A 20,482-nucleotide genomic window follows, 5' to 3' on the forward strand; every position below is an offset into this window, starting at 1 on the left:
AATCTTGTGACATTTGACAGCCTGATGTTCTAAACGACCCCTTCTGCAAACCATCTGCTCCACCGGCTCCTTTAGTGTCTCTGATGCGCCAATAAAAGTTGAACGACATGAGAGACCTCCTTTGAAAACAGGGGGCCTCTGTGACACTAAAGCTCCTTTTCTCAGAAAAAGCTTTGATGTCATTCGAATGAGAAGATGATTAGACCTCTATGGTCAAACTAGTGTTGTTGCATTTAAAATGTCCTGTAAGGAAATATGCAAAGGTTTCTATGGGAACGTAATTCCCATTAAATTAAATGCGTTTTGCATTTCAAAATCTTACTTCTTTCCCAGAAGGATGTGCAAGACGAAGAGCATCTTTGGTGGATGAGGAGCGCAGAGTACATATAGAAACTGCATCTCTTAATGGAAAACTCCATATCCAAAGTGTTTCAACCCAACTAGTTGGTAGTTAAGAAGGGTTTGTTAGACATGCAGCAAATCGGTTTTGGAGCATTTAAAAGAAATCAAACACTTGGCATCAAATCCATTCATTGAATTAATGGGCTTTCTTCCAACCACTCATTTTTTGAGCACTTTATTGTTTTGATATATTTTTTGTTATGTTTCACCATTTTATTTTGTTAGAAAATTAAATTAAATCCCAAAAAGATTCATTGTCTGAATGACAGATACAGTGAAAATAATAGGTGAAAATAACATGTCTTAAAAACGTGCAAAATTTCCCAAAATAAAATACAAGATTTTTTTTGTGTTTTATCAGGAGCATTAAACTTTCACCATTGACTACTTTGTTTTAATGGCATTTAGCTAGTTTACACAAAACCATGAGTTTCTGCAGAATCTGATGATGAACTATTTTTTAATTTTTTATTTAATTCACGTGACAGTTTGATGCTACTAGTCATCTGAAATGCTGCTTTCTGTTTAGTTTTCTTGTGATGCTGATTAAATTGAACAACCAAAAAAAAAGTTCAACTATACTATCAAATTTTTCAGTTTTAAACTTAAAATACAGTGAAAAAGTCTACAGCTTTTCAGGTCATTTTTGCAATATTTTCAAGAGATTTACAAATGATGTTACTGTTGCTTTTAATTTAAAAGAATCATTTCAATATTTATATTTTTGAGTGATTATCAAGTGATCCCTGAAAACAATAAATACTTGGTAGAAAATATCAATATTATAACATTGTAATTAAAAAGAATCCCATGTGTCTACAATAGAATTACATTTCCCCCTGCTGGTAACTCCTGTGATCTGCAGCAGCTGCCCAGATGCAAAGGAAACTTTACATATATTAAGTCTGGATCACCGCAGTTCAGGTGTTGAAGCTCCCAGGTAAGTTTTGAGGTCAGAGATGCTTGATCTAATGATTTTGGCAGGAATGGATGGCATGTTCAGTCTTTGATATGCAGCAAACCTGTGACAGCCTCCAAAAGAATAGTAGTAATTTCCTCCTTCACTTCCTTTGATCCAGAGCACATCAATAGGAGGAACAACATGGATGTCTGCAGTTTCCTAAAAGCAAAACAAACAGAAAGGAAAGCCTAATCAGCTACAGCATGTCTATACAATCTATTTGCATCATTTGATTGCAAAAAACAAACGTATATTTAAAATTCAGATATGCAATGGCCCATTTTGACCCAATATTTAAGCTATCATACACTTTAAAGCATCACATGACAGTTTCGTGTAAAACTTTTTTTGTTTGCAATAAAAGATATGAAGAACAAAGGCAAAAGGCTGTGTCACACAGCCACTATCTACATTTACACACACAAACTGCTTAAGTTTCAACAGATCAAAAATTTTGAACAGTTCAAAACCGAAATCCGTAAAGACCCGTCGGCTGAAACCTTCGACGGACATCTGCGCAGATTGACGGATGACAAATGCAAGAAACACTGAATTACGTATCACACATGGACCACGAAAGACCCAATTGTCATGCGTGGAAAATGCGCAAAATGACTTTTCTTCATTGTTACTTGCCCATCGGCAAATTAAAGAAGCTTAGTTTTTTGTTGTTTCGTAATACACAAATCATACATCAAACCAAAAACCGTGACCCAAAAATTGAGGTTTGAACAGAATCATGGGGAAAGTGAATCGTTGCATCCCTGCTTTTTACAAACATCATATCTGTTTAGGAGTTGGTCATATATTAACTATTGTCTTAAATATTGAATGCAAACATACTGCAATAAAATAAAATGTTTAAGTAACTTTTATGCTGTTTCTTTTTACCTTAAGACACCATATGAATAAAAAACAATGCCTATCTTACACCAATCTCCCCAGATATATATATAGTGTATATACCAAAACCCAGAAAATTGCATATTTATTGCTTCTCAAATACAGTACACATTGACCTATTACTAATAAATTGAATTTTGAGTAAGATAATTAAAAACAGGAATAACTGATCGCCCATTATTATAAAACTACATCACTATTGTGAGAAAATGTCAACTTATCATTATGATAACATTGCATGCAGAGATATAATTTAATCTTGCAGACTGTTTTTACTTTTATATTTATTGAGAAATATTCGGAATATTGTCCAAAAGTCGGTTTTATCATTAAATTGCAGTGAGAGAATGAGAAGCTTTATAAAAACAAAGACTATATTCAGGTGAACTTGTAGCATGAAATTGAACAAACCACAACGTTCAAACTCTTTTGTCTTCCAAACAATACATTTGTGCTTCAAACGCAATCATTTTCCATTATGCGCTCTTTGCATAATTTCCTCTGAAGTGTGCAGAACCATTAGTGTTATTTGGCAAAAAAAAAAAAAACATATGGGAAAGGAACAAATTAATTATTCACCTTTCCAGTGCTTGAAAGCATATATTAGGTTGTCTGAAGTTGGTAACAACTTCCACTAGGAAAAATACAACCCTGTCTGTCACTTCCACCCACCATGTCAAATCACAATGCATTCGCTGCAAGTCAGAAGTGAAAAGTTGACACTTTCTCCTAGTTTTTGGTCTGTGATAAACATCACATTCTTATCAGCTGTTATTTAATTCCCTTAAGAAATTAAGAGTTTTCCATCGTGACCTTTGTCGATGGTTTTAAGCTTTTAAAAACCAAATATGACCTATTTTATTTTTGACATAACATGTCAAAAGATTGACTACATCATCGTAAGAAGACCTGAAGAACCCTTCTCGGTGACAAAATGAAGTATTATGCGATGTTCCTCTTTCAAATAAATGATCGTTATTTAAGGTGGCAGACATGATTATGAAATGATGCGGTTACCTTTATAGTGTCCATCAGGCTCTGGACTTTTAGCTCATCCAGCACAGGAGGAAAGGGTCGGATGATGATGTTCAGAGGAACATTATGAACCTCCCCAATATTACTAGAATGAATCGACCTGTTAGCCTCACTGTTAGTGGTACAACTTGTCCCAAACTCACAAGCCGTTTTCGACATGTTTCTATTTAAAAGAATCCCCGACTTTAATACTACCACACGGCGTTGAACAAAGCGAAACATATGTGGTAACATATAAGCTTTTCCCAACTTCCTGAAACTTCTGTTTGGACAACTTCCGGTTGCTTAACTGCAATATGATTGGCTGTTCTGACTGTCAATCATTGGTACACCAAGCCCCCGAAATCCACTGGGTGAAGAAGTTACGTTGTTTAAATATTGGACGGACTTAACTAGTTAGTTAGTTGATTTGTTTAGTAAACAAATGTATTTGTATTTGTAAAGGAGAGAAGTATAGTTATTTGACTCCAAATAAGTATCGGTAAGTAGTAAAAATAAACTCCAATGTGTTTTCAAAGGATTTAATAGGGTTTATTGTCATAAGACAACGGGTTTCCTATGAGAGATGCTTACTTTACTGTCTGCTCCGAATGCCAAAAAGTTAAATTAAATAAAACAAAGATAGGGTAGGATATATACACGATATCTGAAAATACACATAATATGTAATATGACAATGCATCAGTAAATGACTAAACCTATATACAAATCAAATGTGCAAATTTAGCTGAGAGTAACTGTCCAATAGAGACTTATATGAGCTAACGGTGTGATACACATGGATGTTGAATATAAAGGTGTAAGAGCAGGAATAAATAATGAGTATGTGCAAAGGTGCTGTTAGACTCCTGTCAGCTGTTGAGGAGTCTGATGGCAGAGGGGAAGAAAGAGTTCCTGAGTCTGGTGGTCCTGCACTTCACACTCCTGTACCTCCGTCCCGAGGGGAGGAGAGTGAAGAGACCTTGTTGCGGATGGGTGGGGTCATTGATGATGGAGGCAACTCTTCTGTAGACCCAGCGCTTGTAGATGCTCTGCAGCGAGCGCAAAGGAGTACTGGTGATCCTAAATGCAGTCTTCATCACTGTCTGCAGGCTCTACCATGGTGGTAGAGCTGCCGTACCACACTGTGATGCAGCTGGTCCAGATGGACTCACAGCGCAGCTGTAGAAGTTGCTGAGGATCTTTTGGGACATGTCAAACTTCCTCAACCTCCTCAGGAAGTACAGCCACTGATGAGCTTTCTTCCCGAGCTGTGTGGTGTTGAGTGTCCAGGTGAGGTCCTGGCTAAGTCGGACCCCCAGATATTTAAAGCTGCTCACCCTCTCCACTTTCAGACCCCGAATAAGCAGCGGCTGATGAGGGTTCCTCCTCTCCTTCCTCATGTCCACTATCATCTCCATTGTCTTGTCTGTGTTGAGGTTGAGATTGTTGTCCTCACACCATGTCACCAGAGTGGCCACCTCCCTCCCGTAGGCTGCTTCGTGATGCGTCCTATCATGGCGGTATCGTCAGCAAACTTCAGGATGATTTTCTCCTTATGAGAGGCCACGCAGTCATGGGTGAACAGGGTGTAGAGAATGGGGCTGAGAACACAACCCTGTGGTGTGCCAATGTTCGTGATGATGCTGGCTGAAGTCTTGTTCCCTATTCTAACAGGTTGAGGCCTGCCAGTCAAAAAGTCCAGGAGCCAGTCACAGATGATGGGTCCTAGTCCAATGGAGAACAATTTGTGGGTGAGCAGTAAAAAATGTGTTAAATGCAGAACTGTAGTCAGTGAAGAGCATCCTGATGTAGGAGTCTTTATTCTCCAGGTATGAGAGGGAGGTGTGCAGTGCTGCAGCGACGGCATCTGAGGTGGACCTGTTGGGCCGGTATGCGTACTGCAGGGGGTCTAGTGTGTCTGGGATGCTGCTCTGAATGTGGGTCAGCACCACTCTCTCGAAGCACTTCTTAATGGTTGGAGTGAGTGCTACTGGTCTGTAGTCATTCAGGCAGGTGGGAGGGCTCTTCTTGGGGAGGGAGACAATGGTAGTGGTCTTAAAGCAGGGGGGGACAGTTCTCTGGCTGAGGGAGAGGTTGATTCACTCGTTCTTAAACAAGCCCGCAATAAAGCACAGTAATCCGAATTTTTATATGATACTGGCAGAAACATGGCACAGAGTTTGGGTTTGGTACCCATCCCCAAGTAAAATCTAAGTAGTGCATGTCTCATAACAACAAAAAAGCAGCTTCTCGCTGAGATCTTGTTGTTTTGTGTGGTGTATAGCTGCTCAGAGAGGTTCAGTGGGCTCTGATGCCAACTAGTACTCTGAGGTTTAAGTGAAAAACAACAGTCAGACGCTGAAGGACGCTCATAAATAATTAAATAAATTTAATCTTGACAGCATTTTGAATTGATACAAGTATCGCCAAATGAACCATCGCGATATATCGCCGAAATGATTTTTTCCAACACCTCAGGAGCCATGAGCATGTGTTGTTTTCACAACAAACTCTAAACACATTTATTCATCCTAACAGCTTCTCCTTAAAATCCCACCAACTACTCATGCAGTTGCAAAGAGCGAAAAGGAGAAGGAGAAAACAAAAAACAGTCAATTTTTAAAACAATAGTTTTTAATGAGGTAATTTCTTTGTATTGTCAACCGTTTCCTGCCTTCTTCAAACTTAATGACTTGGAGGTAATCTATTATATTCCAGGTTGCTGTGGTTACAAAAAGGACGTCTGGGATCACAGCTCTGCACAGGTAGGGGAAAGACTTCAAAGACCTGCATCGGTTAAAAAGAAAACCAAGTATTGTTGTTTTCTCTAACCCTCAGCTACAACATCTTTTAATGAGACAATTAAAAATGATTGCTTGAACAGCAGACAGATAATCGTGTGGAATTACAAAGTTCTCGAACTGCTGCCTTTTATGTGAATAATTAGTCACAGGGGGGATCAGTTACAACATGAAAGAGGTCCATATATTCTTTCTTATTATAGGTGATATCATTATTATTCTCTCCTAAAAAGAATTCAAGTCTAAATTGTTGTTAAGGTGGTAATACATAGCGTAATAAACATGTTGGCCTCACCATCTGGTTCAGAAACTGCAATAATCTGGTTATTATTTCACATAAATACAGCTGAGGTTTGTAAGAAGCTTTTTGGCTGCATGACTTGGTATTTTGGTATAAATAACAGCAATATGGTTTGTAAGTATAGTGGCAAATCCCCGTGGGTGTTAGCTGCTAAATGCTGTCTTCAAGTTGCTGCTTTTTTTTGTCATTCAAAAGCCACCTCATCATACACTAAAATAAACCAGCACGGCACGTTAAGAAGAGACACTGTCAGTCAAAGCACATGCAAATCCGACATGCAAATCATCCGCAGTGTTGAGGTGTGTTTGGAGTCCCACTACACTCTACGTGACCCTCAGCTGTCACAGCACAACTGCATTGTAGTTGCTAACGCATCTCAATTACTCAGATTGAGATAGTCACACAGGTACAGCAGCAGGTCATGGAAGAACAGTTCCCACATAATGACTTGCTGTTAATATTAGATTTTAGTCCCTATGGGATTGTCACACTTACAGCAGTTGGAGAAAATTACCTGCCAGCTTTTTGACAGAAAGGGAGCTATATTTATTTATGCCGTCTCTCCCTCTTTTTATAAAACATTGACATGCTTTTAAAGTGATAATTATTCTGAGGGTGATTTTCTGTCTTCAGACAATAGCTTTTTGATGGGTGAGATGTGTGAAATCATAATAGAATTTAGCAACAGCGGACGCCGCTGTGTGACCGATCTGAGCGCTGATCTTGATTATTCACCGATGTCGTTTGCTGCCTAAATCTGTGAAATTATTTTCTCCTTTTAGTGCAGCTGCCCTGAATGAGATTTCTGCCTAATGATCTTTCCTTGCCTTGAAATAAATGTCTCCTTCAGTATCTAATCCAGACGAGGAAGAAGTGGAGCTTTGGAGTGAGGTTATTTATGCGTGGATTAGGCTGCAGTCTGTCTTCCCAATTCCACTTGGTTCATTTCATTAACCTTGCTCTAATGCCAGAAGCACAATTTTTTGAACAGTTAAGGCTGAACTATCAACACTCAAATCCACAGAGGGAAATGTAAGAAGTACATAAAGTAAGGCAGTTGTGAGCCCTAGAAACTTTTTTTCCCCATTAGATGTTATTTAGATGAATATTTTCTGGATTTATTGATGCCCTAAAAAAACTATAGCCCTCAAATTAAGAAACAGACACAGTCTATTTTGTTTAAAAAAATAAAGGATTGTTAAAATGACTTGATTATTCTTGGTGAGTGATAATCAAATTGTGATTGCGGCTCTACAAATGGGTCTGAATCGTCTGCTGTCCTTGTTTCTGCGGTGCATTGTGTGAGGAAGAAGAAAAGAGCTATTTCAGGAATGCCCTCCTTGACTTTTGCCTGAGTGCTGATGACAAGTTGGATATCTTAGATGCATAAAAATGAGATTTTGACATGACTTCAAAAAGAGAAGCATACGGATGAGGTGGACCCTCTGCCAACAGCGAGGGGAGGAAACAGATGGGTTTTACACAAACAGCACAAACATCAAGAACACTGAGTTAAAGAGCTTGGCAGTCTCACTTGATGAAACAGTGAGGAATGGAGGCACTTTTAATGAGCATCTCTCCTGTGATGCAGAATGTGAAAAGACAAACTGTTAGCTCTTAAAGCAGCAGTTTCAGTCAGTCCTGACGAGCTAAAGCCCGTTGTTATAAGTTCTTGTTGAATGACTTTGAGCCCTTTGCATGCAGGTTGTTTATGTTATGCTTCAGTTGATGACAATGATTCTTTTTTATTTAGAAGATAAATAAAAAACGGAAATAGCTAAAGTTCTTTTTCAGCTTAACCCTTGTGCTATCTTAGATGACCCCACCCTTACTTTGACGTGTTCTCCCTACCATGACAAAGGTGGATAAAGGTGGAAAGATTTCATGTAATCCATGGACACCAGTGAAGATCACAAATCATTGAAGAAAAAAGGTTCAGCGCACTGTCTAGTGGGTCTAGATGACCCAACTCCCAATGTTAAAGTGCCTAGGATAGCACAAGGGTTACGGATAGAATTAAACTGTAAATTCTGTTTAATGTTTCTGTTCCAGTATTTTGGGGTAAACTGATACGGAAAGTTTGTGATTGACCAACAGATGGCGCCAAATGTTCAGAAAGTGAAAGTAGTGTGAAGAGCATTAGTGTGTGAGTGTGTACAGGAAAAATAACTTGTAGATTATTGTTGTTTCACCTCCACACTTCTGAACTATGGAAAAACAGCTCCTTCCAAGAGTAATTAAGAAATAACACATGACTTTCATGAAATCTATTTTTTTTAAAGAGTAGATTAGTAGTTTTTGCCACATGAAATGATAAAAAAAGGCTGTCATAAGATGTTTTCTGACCAACATATTAATACAAAAAAAACATTTTTTTAATATATTGTGGTCTTTTTGAAGTAATCCAAGGGGAGAAAAGAGCAAATAAAGAGATAGTTATATGATTATTTAGATTCTGGGGAATTTTTTAAATTTAGTTCAAGGTTTTCTGGAGGTCTTTATTTTGGGATGATTGAAGCAAGGCTGGGTTGAGCTGACTCAGAGGCACTAAGAAGGATAAAGATGATCACATTATGTATACACTAAATTAAAAACCAGCTGTGATAATATGCAGGCTAAGCAGTCTCCCTTCCAAAATCACTCCATGATTGTTGTCAATTGACTCTCACTGTTAGGTGTCTTGGTTCAAAACATTGAATACACAGAATCAGCAAATCAGCAAGGAAATTAACCCAATTGACTTAACAAAAGTATTTTTACATGATGCTGAAGAAATGATCAAACACAAAAAAAGGATGTTTTTTTTTCCATTTCAGGCTTGAAATGTTCCAGATTCATGCCACACAAAATGCAAAATAAGTCTGGTAATGTAAAACTGAAGTAAAATTTTTTATATCAGTTCCCTTTTAAACAGTTCTTGAATATTTACAAATTTAATCCCAATATGTTTTACATTATTGACCATATTTAAAAAAAAATGTTTTTGGCAATATGTTTGCAGATACTGATAGATTTAAAAACATTGGCAGCTATTGTGTTCAAACCGATATACAATGAAAACAAAAAATGTTTTTTTTTAAAACCCTCCAGGTTCCACAACTATTATTATTGCTTGAATAATTGAACAATTAGTATATGTAAACTCTGCTTTCCTTCAGGGCTGAAGAGTTGCTCCCCATTTAGCTGTTAACGGGGTTAAACCGGTGTGAGCACGGCTCTGGAAGAGAGCAGTAACCTTGTGACAACCTCTCACCCCATAGTAAATGAAGGCATTGTTTTTACTTTAACCCTGTCTTACAAGATATGGGAGTTCTCAGCTCAATATCTTTGAAGTGTGAACATAGCGTGCTCAGTTCTGCAGGTTGTTTTTAATAATTTACCTGGGAGTGTGAGCGCTGATGGGCGGTGCTGGCTGCTGCGTTGGCCTGTGGAGCGTTGCAGTGATATGTATGCAGAGCCACAGCCGCCCTACCTGCCTCTCTGTGCTGATTGTTACCACACACACAGCACACCCACGGGTGATGTAATTGGATTCCATGGGTCCCCATTTTACAGTCCATTGCCATGTAATGAAATCAGTTATTTACTTTCATCATAAAATCTGATAAGGGACAACATCTGCTGGGGTAAAGTTTGAGCAAGTGCTGCACATGAATGTTGATCTGTGGTGGTTTGGATCAGCCGTGGTGCCGTTTCTTGCTCAGATCGCAGCGAAGCCGCAAACACTTTGACTCACAATGTGGAGATAAAAGTTATTTCGTTTGGCTTAATCAGCACAACTAGCAGAGAAGCAACAGTCGTTGCTTTTCCTCAATGAAGCGAGGGCTGTGGAGCACAGTGTCCCTGCTCCGCTCTGCCTGCTGTCTCATTATGCTGCTGCTGTGCTGCTGGAGGACACCGAAGGACACAAGCGATTGAATCCAAGTGTTGTATATTCCCTGGAAACCAATCAAGAAAGGGCCCAGAATGATAATTCTTGTCCTCTGTCATGATTCATTTTTATTTTGTTCCATATTTTTCTTAGGCTTTTGAGTCAGTCAGGAAGGTAGTTTCAGCATAAAAATCAATGTTCCATTAAAATTTAATGACCAGGAAGGGCTTAATAGTGGTGGAACAGATGCCTCTGCTTTTGAGAACGCAGACATCTCAAGAACTCCTACTCTAAGCTATATTGGTGTTGTCAGATCCTGCGACCATTGCCATCTTTAGCCGCAGCGAAGAATTTCTTCTGCCATAAAATATTACATGAGAAGTTGGAAAAATTGTAGTAAATCTCGTAAAAATTCAGCTAGAGTTGAAAGAAGAGGCTGCAGCTGAAGGCACATTAATGTCTAAATATAATTAGTCACTGTGCTAATGTTGACTAACAGCTACTCCAAACAGACACCAGACTGGCTAAGTGTGAACATTTGCAGAGAACGTGGGTGAGTGTGTGTTTTCTCAGGAATAAAGGACTAACAAAAAAAAAAAAAAAGAAAATACAAGAATATCCTGTTTAAAAACAATAGAATTTGACTAATTACAAGAAAGTACAACTAGACTTGAAGGTTACTTGTGCTATTGTTTTTATTAATGTTATAATTGCTATTGATGTCATTATTAATTGTAGCAGAAAGAGCAAAAAAAACCAAACATCCCTCAGCAATCATGGCTTAAGTTTCTACATGTTTGACTGCAACAGAAGGAGAGAGAGGTAAAAGAGAAAGAGACAAGATGAGAAAGAAAGTGAAAAAATCTTAATCAGGTTTTTTTTCCCTCCTTTGAGGACCATATGGAAGGTTTCAAGCAGCCAACCATATGTTGAAGGCTTTTGTCATGGAAATCATACTTTTTGGCACTTTTTCATTGCGCAGCCAAGCCGGGCACATAAATCAAAAGGATACGAAGGACAGAATAAATATACAGAAATGATCAAATCTTTGAGAGTACACAGAGTTGGAAGTTTTAGTTTGAACTCATAACAGATTGCTTCTTAATCAAGACACTCCCTGATTTACATTGTCACCCAGACTACAGTTGGTACCTGTATTTTGTCTTTTTCTTTTTAAATAGAAAAAAAGACAACATGAATAGAAAAAAGAGCAATTCAAGGTCTACATGCATTGTCATATTATTGCTGTGATATATTTACATTTTTTATTTACAAAACCATCAAAGAGGAACAATGTTTCTCTCCCTCTAAATACAGGAGATGCTTCTTGGGGGTGTCCAATTATGGATCTGTCTCTAAAACTAGTGGAAGATCTTTAATGCTGCCAGGTACAGGACATGTTAGGATGTGTTTAGCAAATGCAGCACCTTTGGATGTCTTAGAACGACCCAGCCCTCAACTTTTTAGAGGATTATGTATTTCTCTCACACTGCAAAATCACAAAATAACTTTTTTGGAAGCATAGATTTTATCATTTGTTTAGGAAAACTGCAATCTGCCAGACTGTGTGTTCTGCAAGATAATCAAGGAGGCAGGTGGTTTGGATGCTCTCATGCAGTGATTCAGCTGTAGCACAAGACTGGATGGTCGTGAAGCACAGAGGAAAAGGCGGACAAACAGAGCTGAAGCTCCTCAATCCTCTGTCTTTTCTTTTTTTTTTCATTCATCTAAGGTTTTGTCTCTGATGTTCGGTCAGGGCGAACTAAGCATTACTGCGATGGTGGAATATGCAAATCGCTGACAGTGCATTTGCCTGCTGGTGCTTGACCTTCCCCTTGGAGGTCGCTCCCTGACTCAATTACGCTCCCTATCTGCAGTCTGTCTACAAACACCTGTTATCCTCCCACTCTCTGCCACCCTCCGCCAATCCCACTTCACCACATCTCATGCTCACTGTGTCCGTTTAGGGGCAGTTGGGACAAGATGTGGACTCAGTGGAGGGGGGAGGGGGGGTCACTGGAGGAGACCAGTGACGCACTTCCAAATCCTACTTGGAAGTGAGTCTCTGTGCGTCGTTTTATTATACATAGCCCTGCGGAAACTTGTTCTTAGGAGGTAATTCACCGCTATGGTTAAAATAAAAATATGCTTTTTGGAGACATCCTTTTGCCACCTCTAACATCTGGTTAAATTACACAAAACATTTTGAAAAAATGAAGAATTTAAACTGTATCTGAATGTTATACTTACTGTTTGTTCATTTTTTAAATGTAAAAAGTTTTAAAAATGTGTTATTTAAATTCAATTTGTCTTGAAATTTAATAATCGCCTTTTTTGTTTTTTGCTTTCTGTGGCTTAAGTGGAGCTACACTTTTGACTTTTAAATTTCTGGATGAAACTTTTCCCAAAAAAACCTTGTTGCCAGAAATTTAGAGACCATTCGAGCTAAAAATCTCCAGTCAAAAGGAGACAAAGGCTTTTAGGAAACAGCAAGATGAGGAGTTTTATCGCCTTTTGTTTTCATTGTTTCTTTTTATTGCCCTAAGTAGATCGTAAACAGAACAGTTGTGATTGTTTTACATGTCAATTGCTTTATCAGTCAAGTTATTGCCACAAAACTAAAAACCATTCTGCATTCATTCACTGGAAGTCCTCTAGCACTGGTACTGTACATTGTTCCTCTTTAAAAACTAAGTCCCTTGGACTGTCTACAGTTTCATGCATATAAACATTTTCTTTGAAGATCAGCAGCATCTTACAAGATCAATGGATGTTCTTTTTTTTCTTAAATTATAGACAAGAAATAAATACACGATAAATTGGTGAGTCTTCAATAAATACACAAAAATAATGTGAATAAATAAATCAATCAATCAATCAATAAATAGATAAATAGCAAGATAAATAAAGTATTTACATGATAAATAGATGGTATGCATCTAAACAAACCATGGGCGGAGCTTTTAGCCACATATAAAAAAGACAAACGAAAATTTAACCGTCACTTTGTAACTGAGGGTGTTTGAGTCCGTACCTTCACTCTGAGGTAATACTGGCGGAGCGGCTGCACCTCAAATACTGGGTGAAGATTGCTTGTTAAGACTGGACTATGCCCCATAAAGGCAGCAGAGTTTATGCAAGCCACCACGGTGGAGGAAGAACAACAAGTTAGCATTGCTATAGACGAGTCAACCGCACATGGCACTTAATATTAGATCATTTGGTCTGGCTTTCACTGCTCTTGTCCAGGTCTGTACATCAGGGTGAGACTTTGTAATTGATCAGACGGCGTTGGCGACGACCTGTTCAACAGGTCAGCGTTTTCAAATCACTGCTCTTACAGAACTGAACTGAACGACTTGTGGTATTTATAGCTTATTTAAAATTAGCTTTTTTTTTAGTACCCACAGTTACAAAGATGCTTTCAATTAACAAGGGATAATAAGCACAAAAAAATAAAATTTAGAAAAATCATAGAAAAATAACATCCGTTGAATTGAAACATTGGTGTGAAAAAAGGGTTTGTCTTTTTACCTTTTAAATGATCTCCCTTTTTTGCAAATACTGTCATAGTTCACATTTTCATAAAAACTTCATGTTGGCAGTTGCAAAAGAATTCAATTCTTAGCAAATAAAAAGCAGCATAAAAATACAAGAGGTCATTTTGTCTCTAAAAAACAAAAGAACATTATTAGTCCTTTTTTATGTTTTTTTTTTTCCTTTTTCTCATTACTATTTCCTATAAAATATCAGGAATCTAAATATTATTACTATTGATATCAATATCATTATAGTCATTGATAAAAATTCACATGCCAGGCCTCATATATAATTGTGTAGGTGTGTATGGTGTGCATGTGGGTACATGCATGTCTGTGTGTGTGTACATGTTCCCACATGTTGCTTAAGTGTGTACAGCTATCATCTACAGTCTCTATTTTGGGGAAGGTTGTTTGATTGTATGTTTCTGTGGACGATTAGCTACTGTGCAGGGAAAAAAATCCAGCATCTTTTGAAATTGTCTTTGCCATAAACACAGGAGTTTCTTCACGTATTCCTGGTGAAAATATTGCTTTCTAAAAAAAGGGAAGAAAAAAGGCATGGAGGGCAGAGTGAACAGGGTTATTGGTTGTGAACCTACAACAGGGGTTCAAATTTTAGCTTCTTTCTTCTTCTTCTTCTTCTTCTTCTTCGCGGTTAGTTTTCTGATCCAGAGTCATCTTCGTCTCCAGAGCCCTTGAAACAAGCTGACTCATAGTGCTTGTTCAGGTAGGACTTGAGAGCGAAGGTCTTATTGCAGCGCTTGCATCTGTAGTGCTTGAAGGCAGAGTGTGTTTGCATGTGGGCGCGGAGGTTTGAACGGTCAGCAAAGGCTTTGCCACAATGAGCGCAGGCAAAGGGCTTCTCCCCTGTGTGTGAGCGCATGTGCCCTTGCAGCAGCCACGGCCTGCTGAAAGCTTTGCTGCACACGTCGCACTTGTGCTTGAGGTCGTGGGTGAGGATGTGCATGGCAAGTGCTGGCATAGACACATACACTTTACCACAGGTGGGACACTTGCGGGCCATCTTGCTGTCCAGGCTGCGGTGCGTCTGCTTGTGTCTGCTGAGGTTGGAGGACGTGGCGTAGGTTTTGCCGCACTCGTTGCAGGTGTGGCGGGGGATGCCCCCTCCCCTCTCCTGAACCCCACCGTTGGCGCTGCTGCTTCTTGAGCCACTTTCACGTTGCTCTCCTTCTCCCTTCCGCCTCGACCGCCCGTCCGAGATAAAGAAGGCATCCATGGTGTAACCCTCGGCCAGGGCCTCCGATTCACCAGTGTAGAAGCCGCTTGCTGTCATGCCAGACTGGGGGCTGTCGGGGTGTTTCAGGTCGGGGTCGCAGTACTCGCCTCCACTGCTCACCTGGGTGTACAGGGGGTCTGACACTGGAGAAGTCAACTTATGTTCCATCTTCTTCTCCCCCTGGAATACAGATGGCGTGATGTAATCCTGGATATATCCTGAGATAGGAAGCACAGAAACTCAGTTGGCCAAATGTTTACAAGGCTCACTTGAAGGAAAGGTCAAACAACATTTTTTACAAAGTTCACGGTTTGCAAACAATGCTAAAGTAAACACACATAAAATAATGTTTATAGCACAGTCACAGTTTTACACAAAAAGACCAGCTCTTCATAATAGGTCATTAAAGAAGTTTCCTGTGCGGGAAGATGCAAAGTAAAGCCCTTCTTTAATAATGCAGATTCATTGATTAAACATCCGTTCTCTGAAAGGTGCTACCAATACTAATACAAGCCAGAGGATCAAATATCAGTGCAACAGTTAACTGAAGACTTCTTTTAGATTTCTTTTAAGAAAAAGACAAATCCTCAAACTGCTTTCTCTGTTTAAGATTTTCCATATCTTGCAGGTCAAAATCTGACGTGGCAAACTTTCATACATGAGTGTGTCAAACGTGCCGAACAAGAAATACAAAGCATTTCTGAGAAATATTGTTATTGGCATCATTCATGTCTTTCCTTTCCATCTGAAACCGCTCAGTGCCAGAGAAGCTAAAAGGCTTGCTGGCAGCTAAATGGACCCAAACTGAGCTCAGTATATGCTGAAAATATCTGGTCCCTAATAAATAGTACGTCTTCTTCCTGCTCGCTTTGGATTCTGTTGCTTAAGCATTTTAAAGGTGCAAATGTAAAATGTGGCAAAAATTCTTTTCTGAGACAAATAGTGCATAACCGCAGAAAAAGGCCATTCCTAAGCACTGTGTGCATCAAGCAGTGGAAATTAGGTATTGACTGTTTTTTAATGAAATTCAAAGTTTTGAACTGATCAATAGGCTATCATCCGTAAAATAGTGCAGCTGCTGGAAGAGTGGAGTTCAGGAGAAAGTAGAAATAATGTTGGGATCAGATCAAGTATCTGCAATGCACAATAATAGTTTATTGAGTGCAGTTTTCTTTGGGGCTGATAATGGGAGACATGGCATCACACGTGTTGGAAGAGAAAAGGGTCACCTGTGTACAGCAGCGAGCAGGGTTGAAGTGCTTTTAAGAAACAAGCCATTAAGAAATCAGTTTAAGTGCTCTCTTTGTAGAGCTTTTCCATTCCCAAGGGTTTCACTTCACACACCCACTCTGCCAAAGACATGACCGTGACACCTGAGGACAGGGAAACACCAGGCCTCCACACGTGGTATTATGCAGCACCGCATGGCGTCACAGTTTCTACCCACACAGATGGTGTTTTTCTGACAATAACATCACTTTCTCAAAAAAAAAAGATTGGTTTAAAAGTAAATCATTAATGAAAAGTAGAAATCCTGCTTCAGCTTAAAAAGAGGCAAGCGATCTAATCCACCTGTTCTACATTTAGCATTATCAATTATCATAAAATAATACCTGAGGGGTCTTTACGCTGCATTTGGCCTATATATTTTCCACTAACAAAGCTGTAAGTGCGCAATCATGTTTACTATATTTCAATTACTCAAGGTCAGACATAGAGCTGGTTGTTTAGGACTCTCGCTGTATCAGCCTTTACAGCTCATAGACTCATTTCTGTAATGCAAAGCAAGCATGTAATTAATGGACCCTCTCAGCCACCCCTCTTTGTTGTTCGACAGACACTCAAGTCAAATGTCTCCACAATGGGGGGAAAGGAAATCTCCCGGCATGGCAGAAGTGCTGATGTTAGGAGTTTCCGCCACGTAGAAAATTATTTCATATCGCCCCATTTTTTCCCCCCAAGTCAGCACTTCAGAATATTTCTTTGTTTCAAGAAAAATGCCTTTTGTCCCATTAAAAGGGTAATTGTAATTTTTCACAGTGTTAAACAATAGGTCTGACAACAGCAGAGTAAAAAAACCCAGATAAATTCAAAAATATCTTTAATCTAGAAGCATTCTTATTAGGAGTACGCATTAACTCCAGTTTTGCAACTAAACTGTTGACTTTACTTTAATTTGTCTACTTTGCAATACAATAAAAATACAATAAAAAGAGAAAAAATATAAAGTCAACTAAATATTGAGGGTGATTTAAAATCCTCTATGTCTCTGACATGTTGGATAACAGGTGGTTATCAACCGCAACATTGTATTGTGGAGTTCGATGCCTCTCATCGCAAAAATGTCTTAAGGAATCACAACAAAGCCGCACATATGGCCCTTTAATCATAGCCACAAAATGGAAGCGACGGGCTTAAAGCAGCCTGCGAAAGTGAAGGTCGCCTCTCAGCTCTGACAGGAGCTTAGTGGGGCCGGTCAGAGTGTTGACCACAGTGCAGTTATGCGCCTTTCTTCGTGTTTACTGTACAATCTCAGTCACATGATCGGGCTCCCTGCTGCCCCAAGCATTTTTTGGTTTCCTTATTCTTCTTCCCTTCAGCCCTGCTCCCCACCTCCCTCCTGGCTTCACTGTACAGTGTGTTGATATCTCTTGTGGCGGCAATGGGCCTGCATGGCTGAAACTCTAACCCCTGCTAGTTTTCAAATGCCCGGAAGGAAGGGAAAGATGTAGTGGAGCGATGGGGGTGGGGAAACTGTGCATGCTCCATTTGGATGGGAAGAGGGGGGCAAGGGAGGATCGGACAGGAACTCAAGGACAATAACAGCTAAGGACGAATGTATCATTTGATACTCATCTATGATTTTCGTGAATTTTTTTTTTTAGCCCACATGATGAGCAGAAATCATCAGTTCGCGCGTTTTCAGCCACCACAGGCTTGCCGCGTTCATCCAAATACGTAAGGGGAGCTGCTGATTAGACACACGTTTTGCTCCCTATTTACATAAACTAATCCGTGGCTGTGACCTGAATTGTGTCTGTCCTTTGCTGGAGTCAAAAAACAAAAGTCTGGGAGCACGGCGGTGGGGGTGGGGTGCCTCCAGAGAGGATTATATTGGATGTTGGTGCAGAAAAATCAGCTGGCTGCATAAAACATGTCACTTTGATTTACATACTACAAGGGTGTTATTGGCTGACTCAAAGAAAAATCTCACCCAATAAAAACAAAAGAGGACACCATCTGCGTGGAAATGTCAGGCATGCTGAAATCAGCAGCGGAGCTGTTACAGGCACAAGTGCTAGCGCATCTTTAACTAGAGCGAGTCAGACTGGAGGCATGTTAACTCACCATTTTCACTCAGACGAACCCCAAGGCTGGTCACCGAGTCTGTGATGGAGCGTGCAAAAGTGAAGGAGTCCTCCAGGTGGTGATGATGGTTGGAGGTGGCCACATTGGATGAAGAAAAATCATCAAGCTTGATCTTCTTCACCAAAAATGAGCGGGGCATGTTTCAATGGATGAACACAGAGTGCTGAGAAAAACGCATGAGAGGAAAATAAGAGACCCTCTCAGGAAGCACACGGGCAGAGCTGACTTGGTAGTAATCCTTGTGGGTAAAATGGTCAAAAACATAAGACAAAAAAAGAAAATGGAAACCAGTGGAAGAACAAGGCGGACGGCGATGCTATGTGATACTCTCTGGTTTCCCCAGCTTCCACCAGAAAAATAAAAAAAATAAAAAAGAAAAGCGATCCTGTTCAGCACTGGATAGCTCCTGTGATGCAGCAGGCTTAAGGGACCAGTGAGGAAGAGACAGAAAGAGAGAGGAGGGAGAGGGAGACTGTCAGACTAGCTGAGATCAGCAATCACGCCAGCCTTTATATGGGGCACAGGCAGTGGAAGATCAGGTGGTGCTGCGAAATGGAGCTGCTTAGCTTTAATCCATCAAATGTCCCCGGGGACACACATCAAATTACTACTGAACCGTCTGTGCATTTGCACACAGACAGAGGAGAAAGAACACAGCCAGACCCCCACTGCCCCCCTGCTGCTCCCCCATCTCCTCCCATCCCCTTTTTCTTTCACCCCGCTTATGCTCCGTGCTCAGAGGAGGAGTAAAAGAGATGGGCAGACAATGGAGATGTGGATGAGAGCACACTTGGTGTCCTGTCCCCCATTGTCTTCAGATGAAGTGGCACAGTTTATGTTTGTCTTGTACAAGCTCTGCCTCCCTCAAGTCATCTCTGTTACCTCAGACGGTCTCAGATCTTTCCTTCCCATGGACTGTCCGCTCTTTAATCACACGCAGAGAGCAAACCGACGGTACAGGAGAGGTTATCAGGGCATTTGGAAGTGCTGGACCTTTTTGCAAAGCTGCTGCAGATTCCACCACTGTTGACAAGCCCAGCAGCAGGAAAGTACTAGTACTGCACGGCTCAGCTTGTCGGACTCCCTCCCATTACTGCTGCACAGATGTGTGTCCTGCCATGCGTAGCACCGAATTATCTGATTAATTAATTACATCTTTTTTGATTAGGGTGAAATCCGGAATTAGATCCATGCTTACCAAAATTGGCTACATATCTCTAGGTTGGTGTATTTTTTGTGTAGAAATTAATTTATCTCTGAATATTATGTGATACTGCATTATATACTTTTTTTTTTGTTAAAGCCTTTTGTTAGGCTGAGATATTTGTGTTGAAAAGCTTTTTGTGGAGGTTTGAATGAACAAGAAATGATACACCTGTTTGATTTGCAGTTTAATTTGTGTTTTTGTTAACATTGCATTAGTGCAACACAAGTATATATTGAAAACAATATTAAATTGTGTATTTTTTCCTATTCCAGTGCACATCATTAAGAATCACAGACCTAAATTTGAATGGAATTGTTTGAAAAAATGTGGTATCTGCTAAGGACTGTTGATAGCCAAGACATAATTACAGGAAAACCTTTGGAGGATACCAGTAATTGAGCTTAGTGGAAATAAAAATAAAAGGAAAGAGGGGATGAATCCAGTGGGATATCTCTGTTTGTGCTGTTGTATGTCTTTGGTTTTAGAACCTCCAGGGCAGTGAATTTCAGACATAATAAAATTAATAAAAACATATTTCAATTTTTATCATTAATTCTTTTGGCAATAGAAGATGGTCCTCCAATATAAAGTAGGCTAACTTGCAAATTTCTAGTCTCTTTTATCCCATATTTTCCAATTCCTACTCCTTCTCCATTTGAATTTTTTCTTTGGTCAGAATTAGGTCCAATATTTACGACATTTAAATATAATTTTAGGATACCGTCAATTTTCTGCAACGTGCCCTCCCACCCTGGTCGCCCTTAATCATCCCTGTCACTAAGAGTGACCCTGCTGCTCGGACACAGCAGGAGTCGAAAGGGGACGTTGTTAAATCAGAGCAGGGAGGATTTATCACATATATGTGATTGTA

At 39.7% G+C, this 20,482-nt stretch overlaps 1 protein-coding gene and 1 long non-coding RNA gene across 2 annotated transcripts; one reads left to right on the forward strand and one right to left on the reverse strand.

Moving 5' to 3' along the window:
• Nucleotides 1-3,298: 3,298 nt before the first annotated feature.
• On the forward strand, nt 3,299-6,107 carry LOC144993908 (uncharacterized). The gene is made up of 4 exons (XR_013657206.1): nt 3,299-3,782; nt 4,958-5,034; nt 5,113-5,172; nt 6,002-6,107. It is a non-coding gene; the product is annotated as an uncharacterized LOC144993908 (long non-coding RNA).
• Nucleotides 6,108-10,933: 4,826 nt separating this feature from the next.
• On the reverse strand, nt 10,934-19,062 carry scrt2 (scratch family zinc finger 2). The gene is made up of 2 exons (XM_004070869.4): nt 18,384-19,062; nt 10,934-15,253 (listed from the first exon to the last, which is right to left on the reverse strand). The coding sequence occupies exons 1-2, from the start codon at nt 18,541-18,543 to the stop codon at nt 14,454-14,456; spliced, it is 960 nt and encodes a 319-aa protein (XP_004070917.1). The 5' UTR covers nt 18,544-19,062; the 3' UTR covers nt 10,934-14,453.
• Nucleotides 19,063-20,482: the final 1,420 nt, after the last annotated feature.

Source organism: Oryzias latipes, chromosome 7 (genome assembly GCF_053564925.1).
Source record: "Oryzias latipes strain Hd-rR chromosome 7, Olatipes_Hd-rR_3.1".
In the NCBI taxonomy this organism is placed as follows: domain Eukaryota; kingdom Metazoa; phylum Chordata; class Actinopteri; order Beloniformes; family Adrianichthyidae; genus Oryzias; species Oryzias latipes.